We start from the raw sequence: 21,800 nt of genomic DNA on the forward strand, positions 1-21,800 counted from the left end.
ATGTGTGTGTGTGTGTGTGTGTGTGTGTGTGTGTGTGTGCTGCACATGCACAAGAAATATTCTCAAGCGTAAGCACACACAATCTTTTCACGTGTGTGTTCATTTCTATGCTTTGTAGTTGCCATTAACCCTCATTACCACTCTACTACTGATAGAAAACATTTATTTGAAGCGCATTACAAAATCTCTATCAAATGAAACATTGACAATACACACCATATGTATATTAACACCTAGTGTGTTTGTTCTGAGCTGAGATGAAATGTAGTGATAGAAGCACACTGAAATAAAGAACATGTCTTTTGTACTTTTGTAACAGGAGAACGCACAATCAACCCAAGTCTACTGAATATATCATGTTCATGTAATAAACAGTTTGACACTGATATGAAAGACATTCTTCAATGATGTGTCAGTGGGAATAAACAGTATATTTTCCCTTCTCATTATGTGCAGTAAGAAAATGATGCTATTTCTGTCTGTAATGTATGCACATGTGGAAAATTCATGATACAAGTAGGGAGTCCAGGTGGTGGAAAAAGTGATCAAGAAGAAAGTAGATAATTAAGAAAGTGTACTTACAGTCTAGGAAACACCACTTAGGAGATAATCTTTGTGAGGAAAGACTCTTCGGCTTGGCTGCCTCCTCCTGAAGGACACACAGAAGAGTTAGACTTCAGAGCAGGAGAGAGCCGTCTCACGGTGGAACAGGAGTTTTTGGACTGTTCTTAAAAGAGAAAACCAGACCGCGGGGACTGGGCAGGTATTGGGTTGTCCTGGTGCTGAACCTTCACATACTGAAGACATTTTCTGTGGCCAAAACCAATCAATTCATGCCATCCTGTAAAAGCTTCTCTATATGTTACCCCCATCGTTACATACTTTTCTAGAAAGCATTGGATCACACAGGAACCCAGAGGAAATGATGGCACTGTCCAGTGTGTGGAACCCTCTATCAGGTCTACCCTGATGCAAACAGTAGACCACAGAAACACCTTGTACAAGAGTCTGAGCAGCCGTCAGGAAGAAGCCTCACAATGATGGCTGTCTGACCACATAGACATCATCCAAGTAGTAAGGACTCCTTTTCTCCATTTGTATTCTACCATTACACCAGATCACCCAACGACCCAATGAGGACACAGATTACAACTTCCTTTAGCAGACTCCTGTCTGCAGTGTAGAGCCTCACAGACTTACCATCTTACCCAAGACAGAGGCAAACAAAGACGGAAGAGAACAAATTAATTCATGGAGTCTAACACACAACAGGAAGGTCATAATGATGCACATTGAGACACATGTTTGACCCACGTCTCTGTACAACAGTTATCCTACTCTTATCCACATTATCTCCTTATGCCACAACGTATATAAAAACATATTTCATTCAGCATTGAGCTTTAATAAACCCATATATCAGATTTATAACGTTTGACAGCACAAGAGAATTGGAGAAAGTTGTCCAAACCTTCATATCCAATCTCCTCATTACAGAAACTTTTGGTTTATTGGTATCACTCTCATCTTTTTCTTCATCCAGTCTCCAATTAGCACAGAATGTTGCAGCAAGATTTTGAACAAGATCAAAAAGCAGACATCATGTTTGTGAGATGCCCGCTCCCTGTTAGCTGTAGACGGAAGCTTCAAACCGTGTTCTTTGTTTACACACCACTAAATGTTGAAAACCATGTTTCTATCTGTGGACTCCTGCCCCCGTACCCAGTCAGACCCCTAAGATCCTCCGACCAAAGACTCTGTCTGTCCACAGATCAAGGACTAACTGTTGTGCTGGTCCAGCTGTATTGATGTGTGCTGTGTCCTGTGGTGTCTGCTGCATGTTCTTCTGATCTGTACACACTGTTGTGTCCTTCTATCTAGAACTAATGAAGCTCTGCTGTATCCTCCCTTCATAACCCACGAGGTGTTGATTCAACATTAGTGATGGAAGCTGTGTGTTCTACTCTGCGTTGTACGTATGTAACGACGCTCGCACGATGGACAATAACACGACCATAAAGGTGAATCAACATTACTACCTCAATGAAGGTACTGGAGGCTTTATTGCAGGAGTCTTTTCAAAATAAACTTCGAACATCGGTTTACTTTCACAACAAAAGCATTTGGTTAGGTTTAGTAAAAAGCTTGTGGTTTGGTTTAAAAGAAGTATATTTATTTATTACGTAAAATAAGTCTGATATTATGAAACTGCTAGTCACATGACAAAGCTAAGGTCAAATGAATCAACGTAGACATTAACAGCAGTCTCCTGGGTGAAGGTCCTGAGTCTGTTAGACCCGTACAGACTCCCTCCACGTTCCATGCTCCACCTACATTCCCCTGGGTCCTAAGTCCCTGCAAGTACAGCTTCTTATCACTCTATGTACCAACTACATTTATAACAAATACCACACATAGTACAGTATAATCAGCAATATGTGTCAGACCAAAAAAAGCAAAACATAAGTGATTCGTTTAAATAATTTTTTTAGTTGTTTTGTTTGGAATATGTATAATAAGCATATCATTTAGTTATCCTACTGAGAATTTAACAAACATAAAAACATGACGTAGAGAGGTTTTCAGTTTTCATGGCGTACATTTTAAATTACATCTATTACACATGAAAATTAAGTTGTGAACACCGGCTGAATATCTATGATCAGAATCATTATAACTGTATTTTAACTACTGTTTAAAGAATACTGCTGTTAAAAAAACCCTGATTTGTTTAAAGTGTTTCAAACCAAATGTTATTGTACTTTTGTTCATAGAACAGTACTTTAAAACAAAAGTGCGCAATACACTACTTTTAAATTCATTATTGAATTTTGCGCATAACAATGAGATTAATCGCAATTAAAGATTGTAATCGTTGCCCAGCACTAATATTTATACATTTTAACAACCGTCCTTCTAAAGCCTTGGGGGCAGAAGTGGATTAACGCTGTTAAAAAGTAACCGGCTGTCAAGAACCATACCAACAACAGGACGGATCATTTCACTGGTCAACACTACGCCCGGCATCTTATTGGTTGGGAATGACACACAAAACATCAGAGAGCAGAGGTTTCACGAGCGTACAGCTGTCTGAGGCCATGTCCACACTGAGCGTCTACACTACACCAGAGTCTCAGACCACTGAGGACGGAGGAGTCTGAAAACTCCGGGGTTGCCGACTAGTGTGGACACCGTAAACGCATAAGTTTAGAAATGATGACGTAGACTCCCGCGTTCCTACTTGATTGGTTCTTAGCAGTCATGACGTGTCTTTCCCTGATTCGTCACGCTCCTATCACGTGACCCTTTCCCGGAAAATCACCAACAACAACAGCCTTGATTACCGATCGACTACCAGGTTAATTTAACACGGACGACTGATTACAGGTGTGGCTGACCTTGTTGTCTTTACTAGCAGCTGTTGTTCACTTAAAGTCTGATACAAACGGAGAACTTTCCTGTTCTTATTAATGCTTATTTTGTTCTGCACAACTATTGTGAAGTCCACACATAAACTGTAAAAGAACAAAAGCAGTAAATGCTCTTTAGTAGACAGAGACTTCAGCAGAGCTACAAGTGAGAACAGACACGACGACACCGAGAGAACCAGTGAGAGACGAGTGTTCACCACATTTATGGATCATAATCTATAAACTGTTATGTGTAAGATTTTAAAGTAGATGTGATGAGAGAGAGAGAGAGAGAGAGAGAGAGAGAGAGAGAGAGAGAGAGAGAGAGAGAGAGAGAGACAGAGAGAGTGAGAGAAAGAGAGAGAGAGAGAGAGACGAGTGTTCACCACATTTATGGATCATAATCTAGTAAACTGTTATGTGTAAGTGTTGATTTTAAAGTAGATGTGATGAGAGAGAGAGAGAGAAACAGAGAGAGAGAGACAGAGAGAGTGAGAGAAAGAGAGAGAGACAGAGACAGAGAGAGAGAGAGACAAAGACAGAGAGAGACAGAGAGACAAAGACAGAGAGAGAGACAGAGAGAGAGAGAGACAGAGAGACAAAGACAGACAGAGAGAGAGAGCGAGAGAGAGACAGAGAGAGAGAGAGAGAGAGAGAGAGAGAGAGAGTTACAACGCTGCGGGTCTTGCTCTAAGTTTGAAAAATAAAACTTTTAAAACTTTCCATGAACTGTGTCTGAAGATTTTAGAGAAGAGCTTAAGTATCAAACACGACCTTTCATTATTAAAGACTTATTACTCTGTCGTATTATTTTAAATAAGCAACCAATCTACTTCCTGTTTACATGACACCCACCATCATGCCCAGTGTACGTGAACGTTTTCAGGCGTGTTAGTCTGGACGGAGATCATTTTATTTTCTCAAACTCCGTTTTAAAAATAAAGAAATAAAACAAAATAAAAGCACCAGCAGGAGGAGGAGAGCAAACTTTGTGATAATTGTGGAGAAATATCCCAAAATGATCTGATGTTTAAGCTGCTCTTCCTCAGCTGAACCAGATGTTGAACAGTATTTTATTATGAACGAATAGCTGCTGCTCTGAGAACAGGGAGCAAAAGCTAACTGTTCAAAATGAGACGGTCACTCACTGGTCTCCTGCTATAGAAGAGGAGTGACTGGAATCAAATCTTTAACTCTTCAGAAAACTGGTCAAATGTGCAGACAATCAATGTTTCAGTGTAACACAAAGCAAACAACTTTAGTTTAGACTGAATGTAGAAAAGTCACCTTCTAACAGACGTGACAGGAGGAAAACAAGCCAAAGAAAGTGAAGATGTTTTCCCATCAAACTGAAAGTCTTTCATGCAGACTGTGACAGAGAGGCCGGCTGAAGTAAACACTCCTACTCTCCCTCTCTCTGTGCGTCTGTACTTATCTAATCCCGCTGTCGACTCCGCCAGCAGTCTGAACAGTAAAACGCCGGCAGGCGTTCACAGAAAACCTACAAACACCGAATGAAAAGCTGAACACGTCTGACTGAATGACTCCTCCATTCACCTTCTTTCTTCTCCCGTCTCTTCTGGTTTCACTCCTGTTTGTCTTCTTACACGGAAACTTTGAGTTCTTTGTCACATTGAGAAGCTTTGTAAGCCTTGTGTGTCTCAATCAGGAGCGTCAGCCTGGAAGAGCAGTCCGCCTGTCCCTCCAGGGACCCTTCTTCTCCAATGTTCACCAACAATGGAGGACACGTGACGTATAGATTTCATATATGTTAAATATATATATATATATGTATATATATATATATATATATATAGATATGAATATATATATACGTATATATATATATACGTATATATATATACATATATATATATATATATATATATATATATACGTATATATATATATATATATATATATATACACACACATGGGATATAAAAATCAATGAAATGTCAATGAAACTAAATGCATACGAGGAAATGCTGCTGTCAATTGCACCTGCAATAAGTTGAGCCAAGCACAACAACCATGTGTCACACACCAGCAGCTGCACACTAGCGTACAGTAGCAACAATGACCATATTGCTTAAGCCTGGCAGTTACTGGCTCGAGTAAGATCCATAATAAAAGCTTGTAAATTCCACTTCAGACTCAGAAAACAGTAAATGGACCACACATGTTCATACTGACACAAGTCCACAACATGTGTACAGGTGCACACATAGCCCAGGCTGTGAGGGCAGGTAGTAGCTACGCTTTACGCCAGCTATGCCCTCGTTGCTTATGCCCATCAGGAAAAAGGACCTGTCACTGGCAGCTCAAGAAACTAAGTTGGAGTGAGTAAATCTTGATACCTGCAGAGCTTTCCTGCACTCAGAGCTTTGACAGCTGCTTCCTAGCAAAACACAGCAAACACAATGAGGTGCAGCTCAGATTTCACACACCTGTATGTAAACTTGCTGGTGCAACACATCCTCAACTGTTTCAATACCAACGCTAGGTCAGTGACTCGAAGCTTCAAACACTGACGCACCAGGTACTCCTCTAGTGTCACGTTTGGATGTTTCACTTTCCACTCCTTACTTGACTATTGTCGTTAGGTTTAGTAAAAGCATGGTTGACCTTAACGTCACTGACTAACATGACTAGCGACTCACTTGATTAGCGACCTATGTGACTAGCTAAAGCGCAATGACTCAGGTGACTAACAACTTATGTGACTAGCGGCTCACGTGATTAGTGACTCCTGTGACTAGCAACTCACGTGATTAGTGACTCCTGTGACTAGCGACTCACGTGATTAGCGGCTCTCGTGAGTCGCTAGTCACGTTAGTCGCTAGTCACGTAAGTCGTAAGTCCTGTTAGCCATTAGGCAATCGCTAGTCACTTGAGTAGCTTTTCACAAGTCGTTAGTCATTACGTCTTAGCGGCTCTCGTGATCTGCGTGAGTAGCGACGTGACCAGCAATTGTTCCACACAGGACACAAACAGCGTCACGTTTCTTGGGTGAAAGTCCTGTTTGTTTGACCCATCCACCACCACTCACACCTGTCTAATAATGACTGCTTGGCTTCACATTTGATTGTAAAAAAACATTCTGGCCACACAGTGAATTTATGTTCTATATATATACCACAATAAGTTCAACAAAAGTTAACCGTATTCAGTCATTATCAGAAAATGACTTCTCATTAATCTGAACTGCACCAGTGAGCATCAGCAGTCACCAGAGAACAGGAGATCAAACGATGAGTTACATCATCTGGTTGCTATGCAACACAAAGGCTGACAACAACTCATGAGCTGCCTTTTTAGTGTTAGCGATCTAACCTATATAAAAACAAGAAACTGTTGTTAAAAATAACATGTACAGAGCTAGTGTTGCTCCTGAAGAGGAAGATGAAAAGCTCATTGTGAAATGAAGGATGTGGGTGCGTGACATCCACATGAGGAGAACACAGCGTTTCCTGTCATCCACAGCAACACACACCTAAAGCAAGAGCATTAGCTACTTCCACATTCACTGCATTTACATGCACTTAAGTACTGAGCTACCAAGGAGCTGAATGACTTTAGGAAGAAGGAGGTGAAGACACAAACCCCCGTCTACATCAGTGGAGCACGTTATCTATCAGCTTTAAGTTCCTGGGAATGAGCATCACCAACAACCTGCCGTGGTCCTCACACATCTCCACAGAACCCTCTACTCCGGTCATCAACACCTCCCTGAGCTGCGTCTCCCTACACTTGATCTGACATCATGAGTAGCCTTCTTTTAAACATTAAATGAATGAACATATTAATTTTGTTGCTGCTATAATAACATTGTTATGCCATTACAATCAGTACCTTTGCATACTGCTGCTGTGGTTTCAAGTATGCTCTGAGGATTGTGATTTGTGATATTGGGCTATACTAATAAAACTGAATTCCTCCCCGTCACCTCGTATCCTCTCGCTCTCATCCTCTCAGAAAGTAAGTGAGACGCATCAGAATTCTTGTGACCGAGTCTTTATAAAGTTGTCGGATCGAATGACAATCAAACATTTGGTGTCTGTGTCCTCTCCTCCTCCTTCTACCCCCAGTAGAGCGTCCCAGTTGAGCGTCACAGTAGAACGTCCCAGTAGAGCGCCACAGTAGAGCGTCCCAGTAGAGCATCACAGTAGAGCGTCACAGTAGAGCGTCCCAGTAGAGCGTCACAGTTGAGCGTCACAGTAGAGCGTCACAGTAGAGCGTCCCAGTAGAGCGTCCCAGTAGAGCGTCCCAGTAGAGTGTCACAGTAAAGCGTCACAGTAGAGCGTCACAGTAGAGCGTCACAGTAGAGCGTCCCAGTAGAGTGTCCCAGTAGAGCATCCCCAGCCACACAGAAGAAAGAAAAGAAACAGACAGGAAGTCCAGACCAGGTGGACGGACGTGTCTGGACCTTGTACCGTCAATCTGCGTAATTGTGGTCAAACTAATAAAAGGATAGTCAGTGGTGTCTATAATGTGAATTAATGGATATTAAATGTTGATCTGTAATTTCCTGTAGTGGTACCAGTAATATTTTCTATATTATTCATAATATTTACTGAAGTAACATATCACATGACATGGTTAAATGTTGAATTAGTAGGGTACATTATGAATGAAAAGAGAAAGTCTTGATAGTAAAGAGATCAAAGTGATTCAGTAAGTCACCATTCAGTTTCAAAAGTAACAAGCTCTTTGAGTTTAATTTATAACACGTATAATTAGATTTTCTGTGTGATCCTGTGACAGAACAAAACTGTGAAACGTGTTTTCTGAATAATCCAGTTATCATGAATACAACACTAAAGGACGTTTCCAACATTAGAAGTGGACTATGAATCGTCTTTGTCACTTTGTTCTCAGGCCTCTTCTGAGCAGACTACCTGACTAACCCTGCACTTAAATAAAGGAATAATAAATAATAATACAAAATAAAAGGCTATTCTGAAGCAACAGAGTGAATCACATCCACATTCTGATACACATTTAGCTCATAATATAATAAACGTGGCACAGACACACAAACAGAATATGGATACCACAAGCACATTGGAACACAAAGTCAATCCATACACATTGTAAAGTCACTAAACGTTCACAAACGATATCCATGCATCATGCTGTAACATGCTGAGACACGTGTGGGAAACTAATCTGTGCGTCTTTGTCACCCTGCGGTGTGAGTGTGGGTTTGAGGGTATTTTTGTTGATGAAGGTGGACCAAGTAGTAGCCAAATGTGACACTGATAAGAACTAGATCAGTTGAGTGTTATCAGGGGTTGTCGGTCACCCAGGTTAGATCAGGGAAGACCAAGGAGCCGGGTTGTTCAGCTGGCTGGACCTTACAACTGCTCCATGGTTTATACCAGACCAGCTGGTTGAGACATCAGTTCCCTGGCTAGATTATGAACTGGATTCTGGGCTAGAAGAGCTTAAACCTGACAACAGCATCAATGTAACATTAGCTAGAGAAGTGGATTATCACTGGATGCATCATTTGAGTGAACCTGTTCATCGTAAGTTATCAGAGTGAAGAGGCCCCTGACAAAGTGAGGTGTCCAGCACCCCCCCCCCCACCACAGTGGATACAAGCAAGTCACCGCTGACAGAGGTGACATGAAGATCAAGCTCCCCTTTAACAGACTGACTGAGGAGTTCTTGGTTACCCAAGAAAGGGTGCGCTGTATAATGACTCTTTACAAATAAAAGTCTCCAAGGATACCAAGGGCACAGGACTCTGTGGACCAGGCCTAGTCATGGTTGCATATCCAGAGTTGCTATCTAGAGAGCCTTTGGGAGGGCAGATGCCATCTGATACCATCATCTTATCAGCAAGGAAGGCAGCTTCTTCATCAGGTGAAGGAGGTGCCTCTAGAATCAACTTGGAAGAGAAGGCCTCTGAGAGCAAGAAAGCCAAGAAAGTACACCAAAGTGATAGAAGACGGCAGCTGAGGGTGTCGGGCACACTTTGAACCGTTGAAGTCCATTGAAGTTCATTGAAGTTCATTGAAGTTCACTGAAGTTCACTGAAGTTCATTGAAGTTCATTGAAGTTCATTGAAGTTCACTGCCCAGTCCCTCTGCAGGGCTTTAAAGCTTCTCTGGACGGCCTGGGTAACACAGAATGATGCTGACAATGACCCAAGGTTACATCACGGATGATGTGTCTCTGCATCTCATGAAGTGTGAGAGAACAAGTAGACAGAATGACTACGTTATCAACAAGTGTGCTACAAACAGACACGGCTCGGTGTCTATGTCAGTTTGTGACTATCCTGCCACCTCTGCACATGCTGGTCAGAAAAATATGAGCATTAACAAGAAATGTACATTTAATGATGAAGAAAAATTCAAAAAGCACAAGAATATTCATAGTGTCTCTTAGTTGTTTATCCTAAGACATTAATGACTACACACTTGGAATCATGTTGTCTGAAGTACAAAAGACAAACTCACAGTTGTACTTTTGTCCCAGCCAGTGTCTGGGCTGAGTTTGGCTGAATATAGTCCTGTTTAGACGTGTAATCTGGAACATTGCTGGCTTCATTTATCTGTTAAAGTAATGGCCTTTTGCCTTTCAAGCACAGGCCTCCATTAGGAAGATGTTCCATAATGACTGCGAACATGAAAGGACCATAATGGATAGCGCTGCAATACTCATGTGATATTTAGCATCAGACACAAGACAAAGGTCTAAAGCCCTTTCTCCTCCACGCCACAGTGGCAGAAGAGCTGGAGGGCTGTGGTGAGCTGGAGATGATTCTCTCACATGATACATCAGGACCAGATGTTAAGACGTGTTCCAGTCAATAACTTCATGCAGGGCCACAGCTTTCATTGAGGACACATTGACAGCAATGGGTTCACGTCCTTTGACTGGGTGACCCAAGCACATGAAAGCAGGGCAGTGATATGAGGAACCTAACTCAGTACCAAGCGGTCTCTTTCAAAGCTCGCTCCGTATCTCAATACAGCGACAGGCGCCGTCACATCCAGGGTTATTATATCATATATTATATTATTATATAAACTAAAGCAAAAGTAAGCATTGAAAATAATGTTAGTGACGTCAATCTACAGTATGTCCTTTAAGAGGAACAAAAACAAAACTGACGTGATGTTGTCTGGAAAGTACATTCATTTCAGCTTTAGTTCTTTAGCTATGATATATCACCGAGGACACAAGGAGACAGCATACATTTCTACCAACTCTTGTGACATTGAACAACACATTCTCACTCCCAACTGGAATACCAACGCTTGGTCAGCGGCCCGACTCATCAAACTATGACGCTCTGAGTCTCCGTCTAGAACAGGGGCGCCCAATACGTCGACGGAGGTAGTGCGGGTAGATCACATTTGCCACTTGATTGACGTACAGGGCAGCCAGTCTGAGATCACGTCTTTTCTAACTCACGGGTCACCCCGTATGCGCGGTCAACTGCACAACTCCGGCGAGCTAATTAGTTAGCCTCCCAATGTATTTCTACTACTGAAGCTAAAGCTGCAGCGCCGTGATTTGGGCGTGATTCTAGAATTACTGGATGTGTCAGGGAAACAACAGAACCACTTCAGTAGAGTTGACTGACTATCAGGACTGACTGGCTATTAACGTAGCTAACGACTACCGTGACAAACGACACTAACAACTACCGTGACTAACAACACTAACGACTATCGTGACTAACGACTCACTTAACTAACGACACTAACGACTACCGTGACTAACGACACTAACAACTACCGTGACTAACGACTCACTTGACTAACGACACTAACGACTATCGTGACTAACGACTCACTTGACTAACGACACTAACGACTACCGTGACTAACGACACTAACGACTACCGTGACTAATGACACTAACGACACTAACGACTACCGTGATTAACAACACTGACGACTACCGTGACTAACGACACTAACGATTCACTTGACTAACGACACACTTGACTAACAACACTAACGACTACCGTGACTAACGACACTAACAACACTAACGACACTAACGACTCATGTGACTAATGACACTAACAACTCACGTGACTAACGACACTAACGATTCACTTGACTAACGACACACTTGACTAACAACATTAACGACTACCGTGACTAACGACACTAACGACTCATGTGACTAACGACACTAACGACTCACTTGGCTAACAACACTAACGAATATCGTGACTAACAACACAAACGACTACCGTGACTAACGACACTAACGATTCACTTGACTAACGACACACTTGACTAACGACACAAACGACTACCGTGACTAACAACACTAACGATTCACTTGACTAACGACACACTTGACTAACGACACTAACGACTACCGTGACTAACGACCCTAACGATTCACTTGACTAAAAACACTAACAATTCACTTGACTAACAACACTAACGGTTCACTTGACTAACGACACACTTGACTAATGACACACTTGACTAACGCCACTAACAACACTAACGACTACCGTGACTAACGACTCAAGTGACTAACGACACTAACGACTATTGTGATTAACGACTCACGTGACTAACAACACTAACGACTACCGTGACTAACGACACTAACGACTCACTTGACTAACGACACTAACGACTCACTTGACTAACAACACTAAAGATTCACTTGACTAACGACACTAACGACTCACTTGACTAACAACACCAAAGATTCACTTGACTAACGACAGTAAAGATTCACTTGACTAACGACACACTTGACTAATGACAAACTTGACTAACGACACTAACGACACTAGCGACTACCGTGACTAACAACTCACGTGACTAACAACACGAACAACTACCGTGACTAACGACTCACGTGACTAACGACACTAACGATTCACTTGACTAATGACACTTGACTAACGACACTAACGACACTAACGACTACCGTGACTAACGACTCACGTGACTAACAACACTAACGACTACCGTGACTAACAACTCACGTGACTAACAACACTAACGATTCACTTGACTAATGACACTTGACTAACGACACTAACGACACTAGCGACTACCGTGACTAACGACTCACGTGACTAACAACACGAACAACTACCGTGACTAACGACTCACGTGACTAACGACACTAACGATTCACTTGACTAATGACACTTGACTAACGACAGTAACGACACTAGCGACACTAACGACTACCGTGACTAACGACTCACTTGACTAACGACTCACTTGACTAACGACACTAAAGATTCACTTGACTAACGACACACATGACTAATGACACACTTCACTAACAACACTAACGACTACTGTGACTAACGACTCACGTGACTAACGACACTAACGACTACCGTGACTATCGACTCACATGACTAATGACTCACGTGACTAATGACACTAACGACTACCATGACTAACGACTCACTTGACTAACGACACTAACGACTCACTTGACTAACGACACTAAAGATTCACTTGACTAACGACACTAACGACTGCCGTGACTAACGACACTAACGACTACCGTCACTAACGACTCACGTGACTAACGACACTAACGACTACCGTGACTAACGACACTAACGACTACCGTGACTAACGACTCACGTGACTAACGACACTAACGACTACCGTGACTAACAACACTAACGACTACAGTGACTAACAACTCACTTGACTAACGACACTAACGATTCACTTGACTAACAACACTAAAGATTCACTTGACTAACGACACTAACGACTACCGTGACTAACGACTCACTTGACTAACGACACTAACGACTACCGTGACTAACGACTCACGTGACTAACGACACTAACAACTACCGTGACTAACGACACTAACGACACTAACGACTACTGTGACTAACGACTCAAGTGACTAACGACACTAACGACTACCGTGACTAACAACTCAAGTGACTAACAACTCACGTGACTAACGACACTAACGACTACCGTGACTAACAACACTAACGACTACAGTGACTAACAACTCACTTGACTAACGACACTAACGACTCACTTGACTAACGACACTAAAGATTCACATGACTAACGACACACTTGACTAACGACACTAACGACTACCGTGACTAACGACACTAACGATTCACTTGACTAATGACACACTTGACTAACTACACTAACTACCGTGACTAACGACACTAACGACTACCGTGACTAACGACACTAACGACTACTGTGACTAACGACTCATGTGACTAACGACTCACTTGACTAACAACATTAAAGATTCACTTGACTAACGACACTAACGACTACCGTGACTAACGACACTAACGACTACCGTGACTAACGACTCACGTGACTAACGACACTAACGACTACCGTGACTAACGACTCACTTGACTAACGACACTAACGACTACCGTGACTCACGACTCACGTGACTAACGACACTAATGACTCACTTGGCTAACGACACTAACAACTACCGTGACTAACGACTACCGTGACTAACGACACTAACGACTACCGTGACTAACAACTCACTTGACTTACGACACTAACGATTCACTTGACTAACGTGATTAACGACTCACTTGCAGTTCTGGTGTCAGTCCCAGTCCTGACACCATTCTCCTCCCTCCTGTTAGCTGGTAGATTGAATGTTCTCAGCTATTAACTTGATGAGTACAATATTATTATTACTGATAGGAATGAAGACGACAGAAATAAAAACCAAGTTATTCTTTAAGTGAAACACTATTTAAATACACTACGTGGGTAAATGAGTACTGATGAGAAGGTTTTAAAAAGTGTTCTGATATTTCCTGTTCTCACTTCACATTTTAATTCTACCCGATGTCGTCTTAATGACATGGGACCAGCTAAATGGTAGTGTATTTTTTCCTGCTCCTGTTAAAAACAGTATCTGTGTGCACATATTGTGTTGTGTAATGTGTTACTGGCCACATGCTGTACTTTGTATCCCCTAGAGTACAGAATGTGTTCTGTTTATGTGTGTGGGTGTTTGTTTAGAATTTTGTGCGTGTGCGTGTGTGTGTGTGTGTGTGCGTGCGTGCTGGAGGAATTCAAAGCAGGATTTCATATTGGTGAAACATTAAGAGCCCTCTTTAACTAGACTTCTGTCTCAGCTGTCAATCACTCCCCCTGGCTATCAGCACCGGTGTCAGATAGAACCTTTCTACCAAAATCCACCACTGGACTCAGACAGGAAGCTTGACTCATGACTTTGATGGATTGACTTCAAAAAGAGGCGACTGTAAACAAGCCTGAAAGAAGTGCAGCGGTATTAGCAGAGTAGTCTGTTACTTCTATTAATGATGGTTAGCTCTGGGATGACCGGGGGCTGTGGTAGTTGTGGTGTAAATCAGAACTTTGGGAGAGACAGAATCATCATTTTTTCCTTAAATATTACCATTTCCTCGGTGCGATAACATCATATTTCAGTAAGTGTTGCTTGTTAGAATTGATTGATTGAAGCTGTTAGTTTCCCGCGTGCCTCTGAGCCAAACAAAAAACACACCACAAACTACCAACCTGCAGTCCCAAGCTTCTGAAGGAGAGCTGGACAGAACAGAAGTCCTAGAGAGGAAGACGGGAGCTTAGCAGAGCAGACAGGAGAGCGTCTACAGCCTTCACAACTCAAACTGGCTCAACCAATCAGAGTGAGCCACTGCCTTCCTACAGCACCTGCCATTCTCATGGACGGCACAATGCAACAAGACTGAAACACAACACGACACTGCGGTCTGAATGTGTGCCTCTGCATATCTGTGTCATGTATAAAACATAAACTTCAGCAATTCTACAAATGAGTAAGAAGTCCTTGTTAAGCACACATAGCTCCACATGTTCCATGCAGTGACACAGAAGCATGCCCTCCCTCCTCCTTACCTCCTGTAGACGCTGGATGTGTTCTCTGCAGGTTTCTAAGTCGCTGTCACCAGAAACCACAATCAGTCCCAGAGGAATGGCTGCAGATACAGAGGAACAAGACAATTATCCAGCAGCTCTTTGATATCTACTTATACAGTGGTTCTCTAGTCCAGCCCTCAGGAGCCCGTACATGCTGCTGGTTTGAATTCTGGTCATCTAGAAGGGCCCGACGTAGACCTGGGACTCCACCTGAGTCTAATTACAGATATGGTAGTGAGGACAACCAGCAACACGGAGACTACTGAGGACTCAAACTGTGAACCACCAACAACAACTTGCCAATGAATATTTAGGTGAAATGTGTTAGGGTCTTGATGCTGATAATGATACTGGTGTATTTGATGAGAACGTCCTATTTGTGACAGAAAGGAACAGCCTATAGGAAAGATCAGAAGCAGAGAGAGTCAGAGACACCACTCTGAGAGCAGAGAAGTGGGACTGGTCAGTACGGAGCTAGACACAGGAAGCTAACGCAGATCAACAAACACAGTCACTGAAATGCTCTGCTCAACATCACAGTGAATAAAAACATCTCCTGTTCTATGAGTGTGTATGCAGCCCACCGGTGCTAGTGGAGTCTAATTAAAGCAAGATACCACCTCGTGTGTGACACGCTTGTCTAGCCCAGAACCTCAAAATGAGGATTTATGTACAGCGCCAAGTTAACTTTGCTGTCTTTTATTTTCTTAAGAGAGCTTAACCAAGGCGGTCGTAGAAACAACAGACGCTCCCCTGAGGCGTCAGGCCGGCTGCACCAACACTGCTGGATGAACATCAGAGCTGCTGAACCCACACACAGCTCTCACTGATACCACACACTGCGTCTGTCTCAGGGCGGAAGACAACCACTGCGTCCGTCTCAGGGCGGAAGACAAACACTGCGTCCGTCTCAGGGCGGAAGACAACCACTGCGTCCGTCTCAGGGCGGAAGACAACCACTGCGTCCGTCTCAGGGCGGAAGACAACCACTGCGTCCGTCTCAGGGCGGAAGACAACCACTGCGTCCGTCTCAGGGCGGAAGACAAACACTGCGTCCGTCTCAGGGCGGAAGACAACCACTGCGTCCGTCTCAGGGCGGAAGACAACCACTGCGTCTGTCTCAGGGCGGAAGACAAACACTGCGTCCGTCTCAGGGCGGAAGACAACCACTGCGTCCGTCTCAGGGCGGAAGACAACCACTGCATCTGTCTCAGGGCGGAAGACAACCACTGCGTCTGTCTCAGGGCGGAAGACAACCGGCTCTGGGAGTGTCCGGTTAGAAGAGAGATTCTAGAAGAGTCTGTTCACTGTGTGGTCCATTCACTCAGAGATAACAGGTTCTTCATCACATGTGTTCTGGAACAATCACCACACAACGCCTGCATTCATTTCATGGACTCGCCTTGAGGATGACCATGTATAGTGGCACACAAGGAGCAACTCATTGGTTGTTGGTCCACGCATGTTTGGGAAGAGAGCTCACAGAAAGTTGTTGTAATGAGACAACAAAATGTAAAATGGGCCGAATCATTTAAAGACGTTGTCCAATTAGAGGAGCAGCAGAAAATCGACGGGTAGACATTCTGATAACTGATTAATTAGATCCTAATGCTGGACTGTCTCTGGCTCTGTTTCTGTAAATCTCTGAGTGACTTTACGTTCTCTTGTTGGTCAGACAAACAAGTTAACCGTGATGGTTGGACTGTATTACAGTATAGAATGATAGTTCTGTATGCATCATCGCTCCACTCGATCCATGTTCAGGGTGGAACAGAGCCACAGTGAGATGATATAACCACTGTGCATATTTTTACCATCTCCCCAAGAGTGACACATCCACAAGTTGAGAGCAGGGATTGATTTGCATAATGAGAAACAACTCAAAGTTCAGATAGCAAGAACAAAGGATGAGGTAAGAAATGATGGAAATTAAGAACATCATTTAATACCAATAGACATTTCATATTATATTGAAAAAAGGGAATTGTGGATCATTAATATGAATTAGTGTGAAATATTATATAAGTTTTCATCAAGGAACTACAGATTCTAACCCTGTACAGTACATTTATATGATAGGCGACACACAGAAACAAAGAGAACCACGTCTACATTTACACTAGTCGTCTACAGGGTTCTAAAGCGTTCTGGGTACAATGTTGTAAAAGGGAAGAGCGCCACCCGGTGTCAGAACTCGGCGCTGACATGAACTAACTGACTGCATGTGAGTGTAATTGTCTGTAATGACAGAGACAGAAGCTTCCCCGCTCTATATTGCTGAGATGTCAGCCATGAGAGTGCTCTATGTAAATCACAGACATCTCTCACTGAGGAGCGTCTGAGATGCAGCATGAAGAGGCAGCTGAGCATCATCCTGTTGACCTTCACATCACTGCTCCACCTTCTCATCATCAAGCAGTGAGATTCCCTCTCGAGCCTGAAGATGCTGCTGTCATGAGGGTCCATGGACCTGCAGCTCATATCACACATCACTGACCTGTGATCTGGTATATGAACATATAACCTGTTCCTTTCAGATGAATACGCCTGCTGTAGACCAACTCTACCCTCACTAAACACTAACTGTATTGTTTGATCTGGAAATCATCTGAGGTACGATTATGGCTGGATGATATGGTTCAAATGAATATCACGTTGACAGACAGTATTATGTATTTCAGCCTATATATTTCTGTTGCTTTATAGTTGTTTTATGCTGTCATGAGCAGTATTTGATATCAGCTTGTGTGAGCTTTGATTTAAAAATGCAATAACACATTTCCATTAAAGCCTTGGAGGTACATACGTGAGTGTTTGGTGGTGCATACGTGAGTGTTTGGTGGTGCATAGGTGAGTGTTTGGTGGTGCATACGTGAGTGTTTGGCGGTGCATACGTGAGTGTTTGGCAGTACATACGTGAGTGTTTGGAGGTACATACGTGAGTGTTTGGCGGTGCATACGTGAGTGTTTGGCGGTGCATACGTGAGTGTTTGGCGGTGCATAGGTGAGTGTTTGGGGGTGCATACGTGAGTGTTTGGAGGTACATACGTGAGTGTTTGGAGGTGCATACGTGAGTGTTTGGCGGTGCATAGGTGAGTGTTTGGAGGTGCATACGTGAGTGTTTGGAGGTGCATACGTGAGTGTTTGGCGGTGCATACGTGAGTGTTTGGAGGTGCATACGTGAGTGTTTGGCGGTGCATACGTGAGTGTTTGGCGGTGCATAGGTGAGTGTTTGGGGGTGCATACGTGAGTGTTTGGAGGTACATACGTGAGTGTTTGGAGGTGCATACGTGAGTGTTTGGCGGTGCATACGTGAGTGTTTGGAGGTGCATACGTGAGTGTTTGGAGGTGCATACGTGAGTGTTTGGCGGTGCATACGTGAGTGTTTGGAGGTGCATACGTGAGTGTTTGGCGGCGCATACGTGAGTGTTTGGCGGTGCATAGGTGAGTGTTTGGCGGTGCATAGGTGAGTGTTTGGGGGTGCATACGTGAGTGTTTGGAGGTACATACGTGAGTGTTTGGAGGTGCATACGTGAGTGTTTGGCGGCGCATACGTGAGTGTTTGGCGGTGCATATGTGAGTGTTTGCTTACATGCTTGTCGTAGTTTGTCCTTGTCATAGTGCAGAGCGTCATAGTCTGTCATACTGATCCTGCTGACTCTGATCCTCAGCCTCTCTGGGACCGGCTGCTGACTGACACAAACACACAGAGTGATCATTAGAAGCTGAACATCAGGGTCTCTGGCGGTTGTGAGTGTGTGACTTACTCGTTGAGGTGTGGTAGTGAGGTCCGTCGTTTGGTTTTCTGCACCATGTTGGCCTGGTTTTTGAGGCTGATGTGGATGACAGAGGGAGCAAGTCTGCACGGTTCACCATCCACCTAACAAGTATTTCAATCAATCATACCCACACTGCTTCAGTATTCAGTCATCGTTACTGGGCAGATGTTACGTACTGTGGTTGTACAGATGTGCGTATGGACAATATGTACCTGTACTGGGAGAGGTTTCGTCGTGGTGAGGGTGACTTCTCTGCACTGGTTCAACCTCTCGCCATGACCTCCAACCTGGAGAGTAGCCTGCATATACACACACACACACACACACACACACACACACACACACACACACACACACACACACACACACACACACACACACACACACTTTCACTACGACTCAATGAAATACTGTTTTTCTGGTGGCAGACTGATCATTATGGCTTTGAACTCATGATAGTAGCGCTTTAGATGATGATACAACTTTTGAATTCTTGGTTCTCAGTTCCAGCTACCAGGAAATACTTTTGACTTTTTCTTTGAAGGTTGTGGAAATACAGTTCAAATACGAGCATGTGCTGTTGAAATGAGGGAAGTTCCTTGTATGTGAATCTACAGCTTTCCAATAAAGGTGATTGTGAGATGTAAGGAGAAGATGTGAGGGATGAACCTATTTACCTACTCTATTACCCCGGGTACACAGCGAGCTACGTACCAGTGAAGTCATAGTGAAGCCAATGACCTCGATGTATCCATCATCATGGCGTTGAGGTTCAAAGTCGTGATGTTCACTGGGGTTTCCCCAAGGTGTAGTACCTGCACAGTATCTGAAGAACACACACACACACACACACATCATCAGACACACCTCGTTATGAAGTTCTCTTTAATGCTTATACAGACGCATGTGGCAGAAAAGGCTTGCATGAGAGAGCGCTCAAAGAATCCACTAGAGTTGGTACCAAATAACAGAATAACAGCACCAGGTGTTGCACTAAACTCAGCAGACTGAAGCTGTGGTGATACTCGTGCTCGTCACCGTGTCGTGAAGCTTTGCAGAAGGCGGGCTCCGAGCATGAACGAGGCGTTTCTACTTCATGTGCTGTCTGCTGCTTTATTCTCTGAAACACCAGAGAGGGAACAAACTAAATGAAGTGAAGAATCAAAAAGACCAGCCTCCACCATGCCAGGAGGACGACCTCCGTGAACTCTCATGTTCATGAGGAAACAGGTTCAATGTCCTGTAAACTCTCATTCATGGTTTCTAAAGCATTTAAAAGGTCCAGTATGTAGCATTTCTGGAGCTCTGTTCACAGGAACAGAATATAAAATTAATAACTATGTTTTCATTAGTGTATAATCACTTAAAACTAGGAATCACCCAAATCTACATAGGGAGCAGGTCCTCTACGCCATATGGCATAGAGGACAGCAGCTCTGAATGGACACACTGAACACTGGTTCTAGAGAAAGCCACCATAGTCCTCTGCACACATGGAAAGCGAGGACTGATTAGAGGAGCGTTAAGTTGGTTGCAAACACTAGATCCTACACACTGCTCCTTTAAAAACAAATAGTCCATCGTTGTAAAACCCTCGGATTTGAAGAACCTCACTGAGAAGCCCTAGACACCAAAGGAGGGGATGTGTTGTGATTACACCACAGCTAACGGGGCCGTCGTCACTCTCGGCGTCGGACCGACACACGTCCGTTAGCTGTGACAGAACATACCTCCACCTGTCGTGCCTCCAGCACCTCCTCAGCTTGCAGGAGCATGATGGGAGAAGTGTGCTCAGAGTGTTGAATCAGAGGACAGCTGCAGGCCTTGTTGGTGTGACGATAAGAGAAGACCAGCTCTCTTAGGTCTTCACTAAATCTTCAACCTGTCCCTGTCTACTTCCACCTTCCCTACTGCCTGCAGTCTGTCCTCTAAGCCAGCCTCCCTCCCACTTCAACCCGTACCAGTTTGCCTCCTGGTCTACGGAGGATGCCATCGCCACGGCTCTTCACACAGTACCGGCCCACCTTGAACACTCAGTCACTTACTGACCTAGAACTCTCCCAACCCACCTGCCTCTGGATCAAGGACTTTCACAGACCGCTGGACCAGGCCTCCACCCTCCTCTTACGCTCAGCACCGGCTCCCCACTAGGTTGTGTGTTGAGCCCCATGCTATACACCCTCAACACTCATGACTGGGCCCCACTCATTCCACCAACACAGCTGTGGTTGGACGTATCTCAGGAGGACACAAGACAGTCTACAGGGGCGAAGTCCAAAGACCAACAGCGTGGTGTTCAGAGAACAACCTCGTCCTTAAAAAATCAAAAGAACTCAAAATAGACTTCCCAACAACAGTGTAGACCCGACCCACTCTGTCGCTGATGATCACTCGTGGTCTACCAACACCACCTCAGTAGCTATGAAGGCCCAGCAGCGACTCCACTTCCTGAGCTTCCTCAGCTGCTCTCTGCCCTCTGTGGAGGACTTGTTCAGCCTCGGTAGAGCAGCCAACATAATAAAAGACACCATCCGTCTGATCTGCTGCCCTGTGGTAGACGCTTCAGGTCCATCAGATCACAGACTCAGACCTTCTAGCCCAGAGCCATACGAGAACAGAGTGTGCTAGACCCGGTCAGGTTTAGACAGCGTATGGAGGGAAGTGTAGCGTTAGTGAGGAGAGAGAGGGTGTATGTGACGATG

The 21,800-nt window shown here is 43.9% G+C and overlaps 1 protein-coding gene across 4 annotated transcripts in view; it reads right to left on the reverse strand.

Annotated features, from left to right (window-relative positions):
* Window positions 1–21,800, reverse strand: part of LOC137868136 (diacylglycerol kinase zeta-like) — a 73,447-nt gene that overhangs the window by 17,032 nt on the left and 34,615 nt on the right. For 2 of the 4 annotated variants that reach the window (XM_068704682.1, XM_068704680.1), the window contains 7 exons: window positions 19,813–19,924; window positions 19,311–19,397; window positions 19,087–19,199; window positions 18,912–19,012; window positions 15,299–15,378; window positions 14,942–14,986; window positions 583–649 (listed from right to left, as the gene is read on the reverse strand). In XM_068704682.1, coding sequence (XP_068560783.1) covers window positions 583–649; window positions 14,942–14,986; window positions 15,299–15,378; window positions 18,912–19,012; window positions 19,087–19,199; window positions 19,311–19,397; window positions 19,813–19,924 — 605 coding nt within the window. The remainder of the gene's footprint in view (window positions 1–582; window positions 650–14,941; window positions 14,987–15,298; window positions 15,379–18,911; window positions 19,013–19,086; window positions 19,200–19,310; window positions 19,398–19,812; window positions 19,925–21,800) is intronic. The other 2 variants (XM_068704683.1, XM_068704681.1) reach the window with 1 other exon arrangement.

The sequence above is a fragment of the Cebidichthys violaceus genome, unplaced genomic scaffold (genome assembly GCF_023349555.1).
Source record: "Cebidichthys violaceus isolate CVI_PGR_0920_01 unplaced genomic scaffold, fCebVio1.0.p SCAF_98, whole genome shotgun sequence".
NCBI classification, from domain to species: domain Eukaryota; kingdom Metazoa; phylum Chordata; class Actinopteri; order Perciformes; family Stichaeidae; genus Cebidichthys; species Cebidichthys violaceus.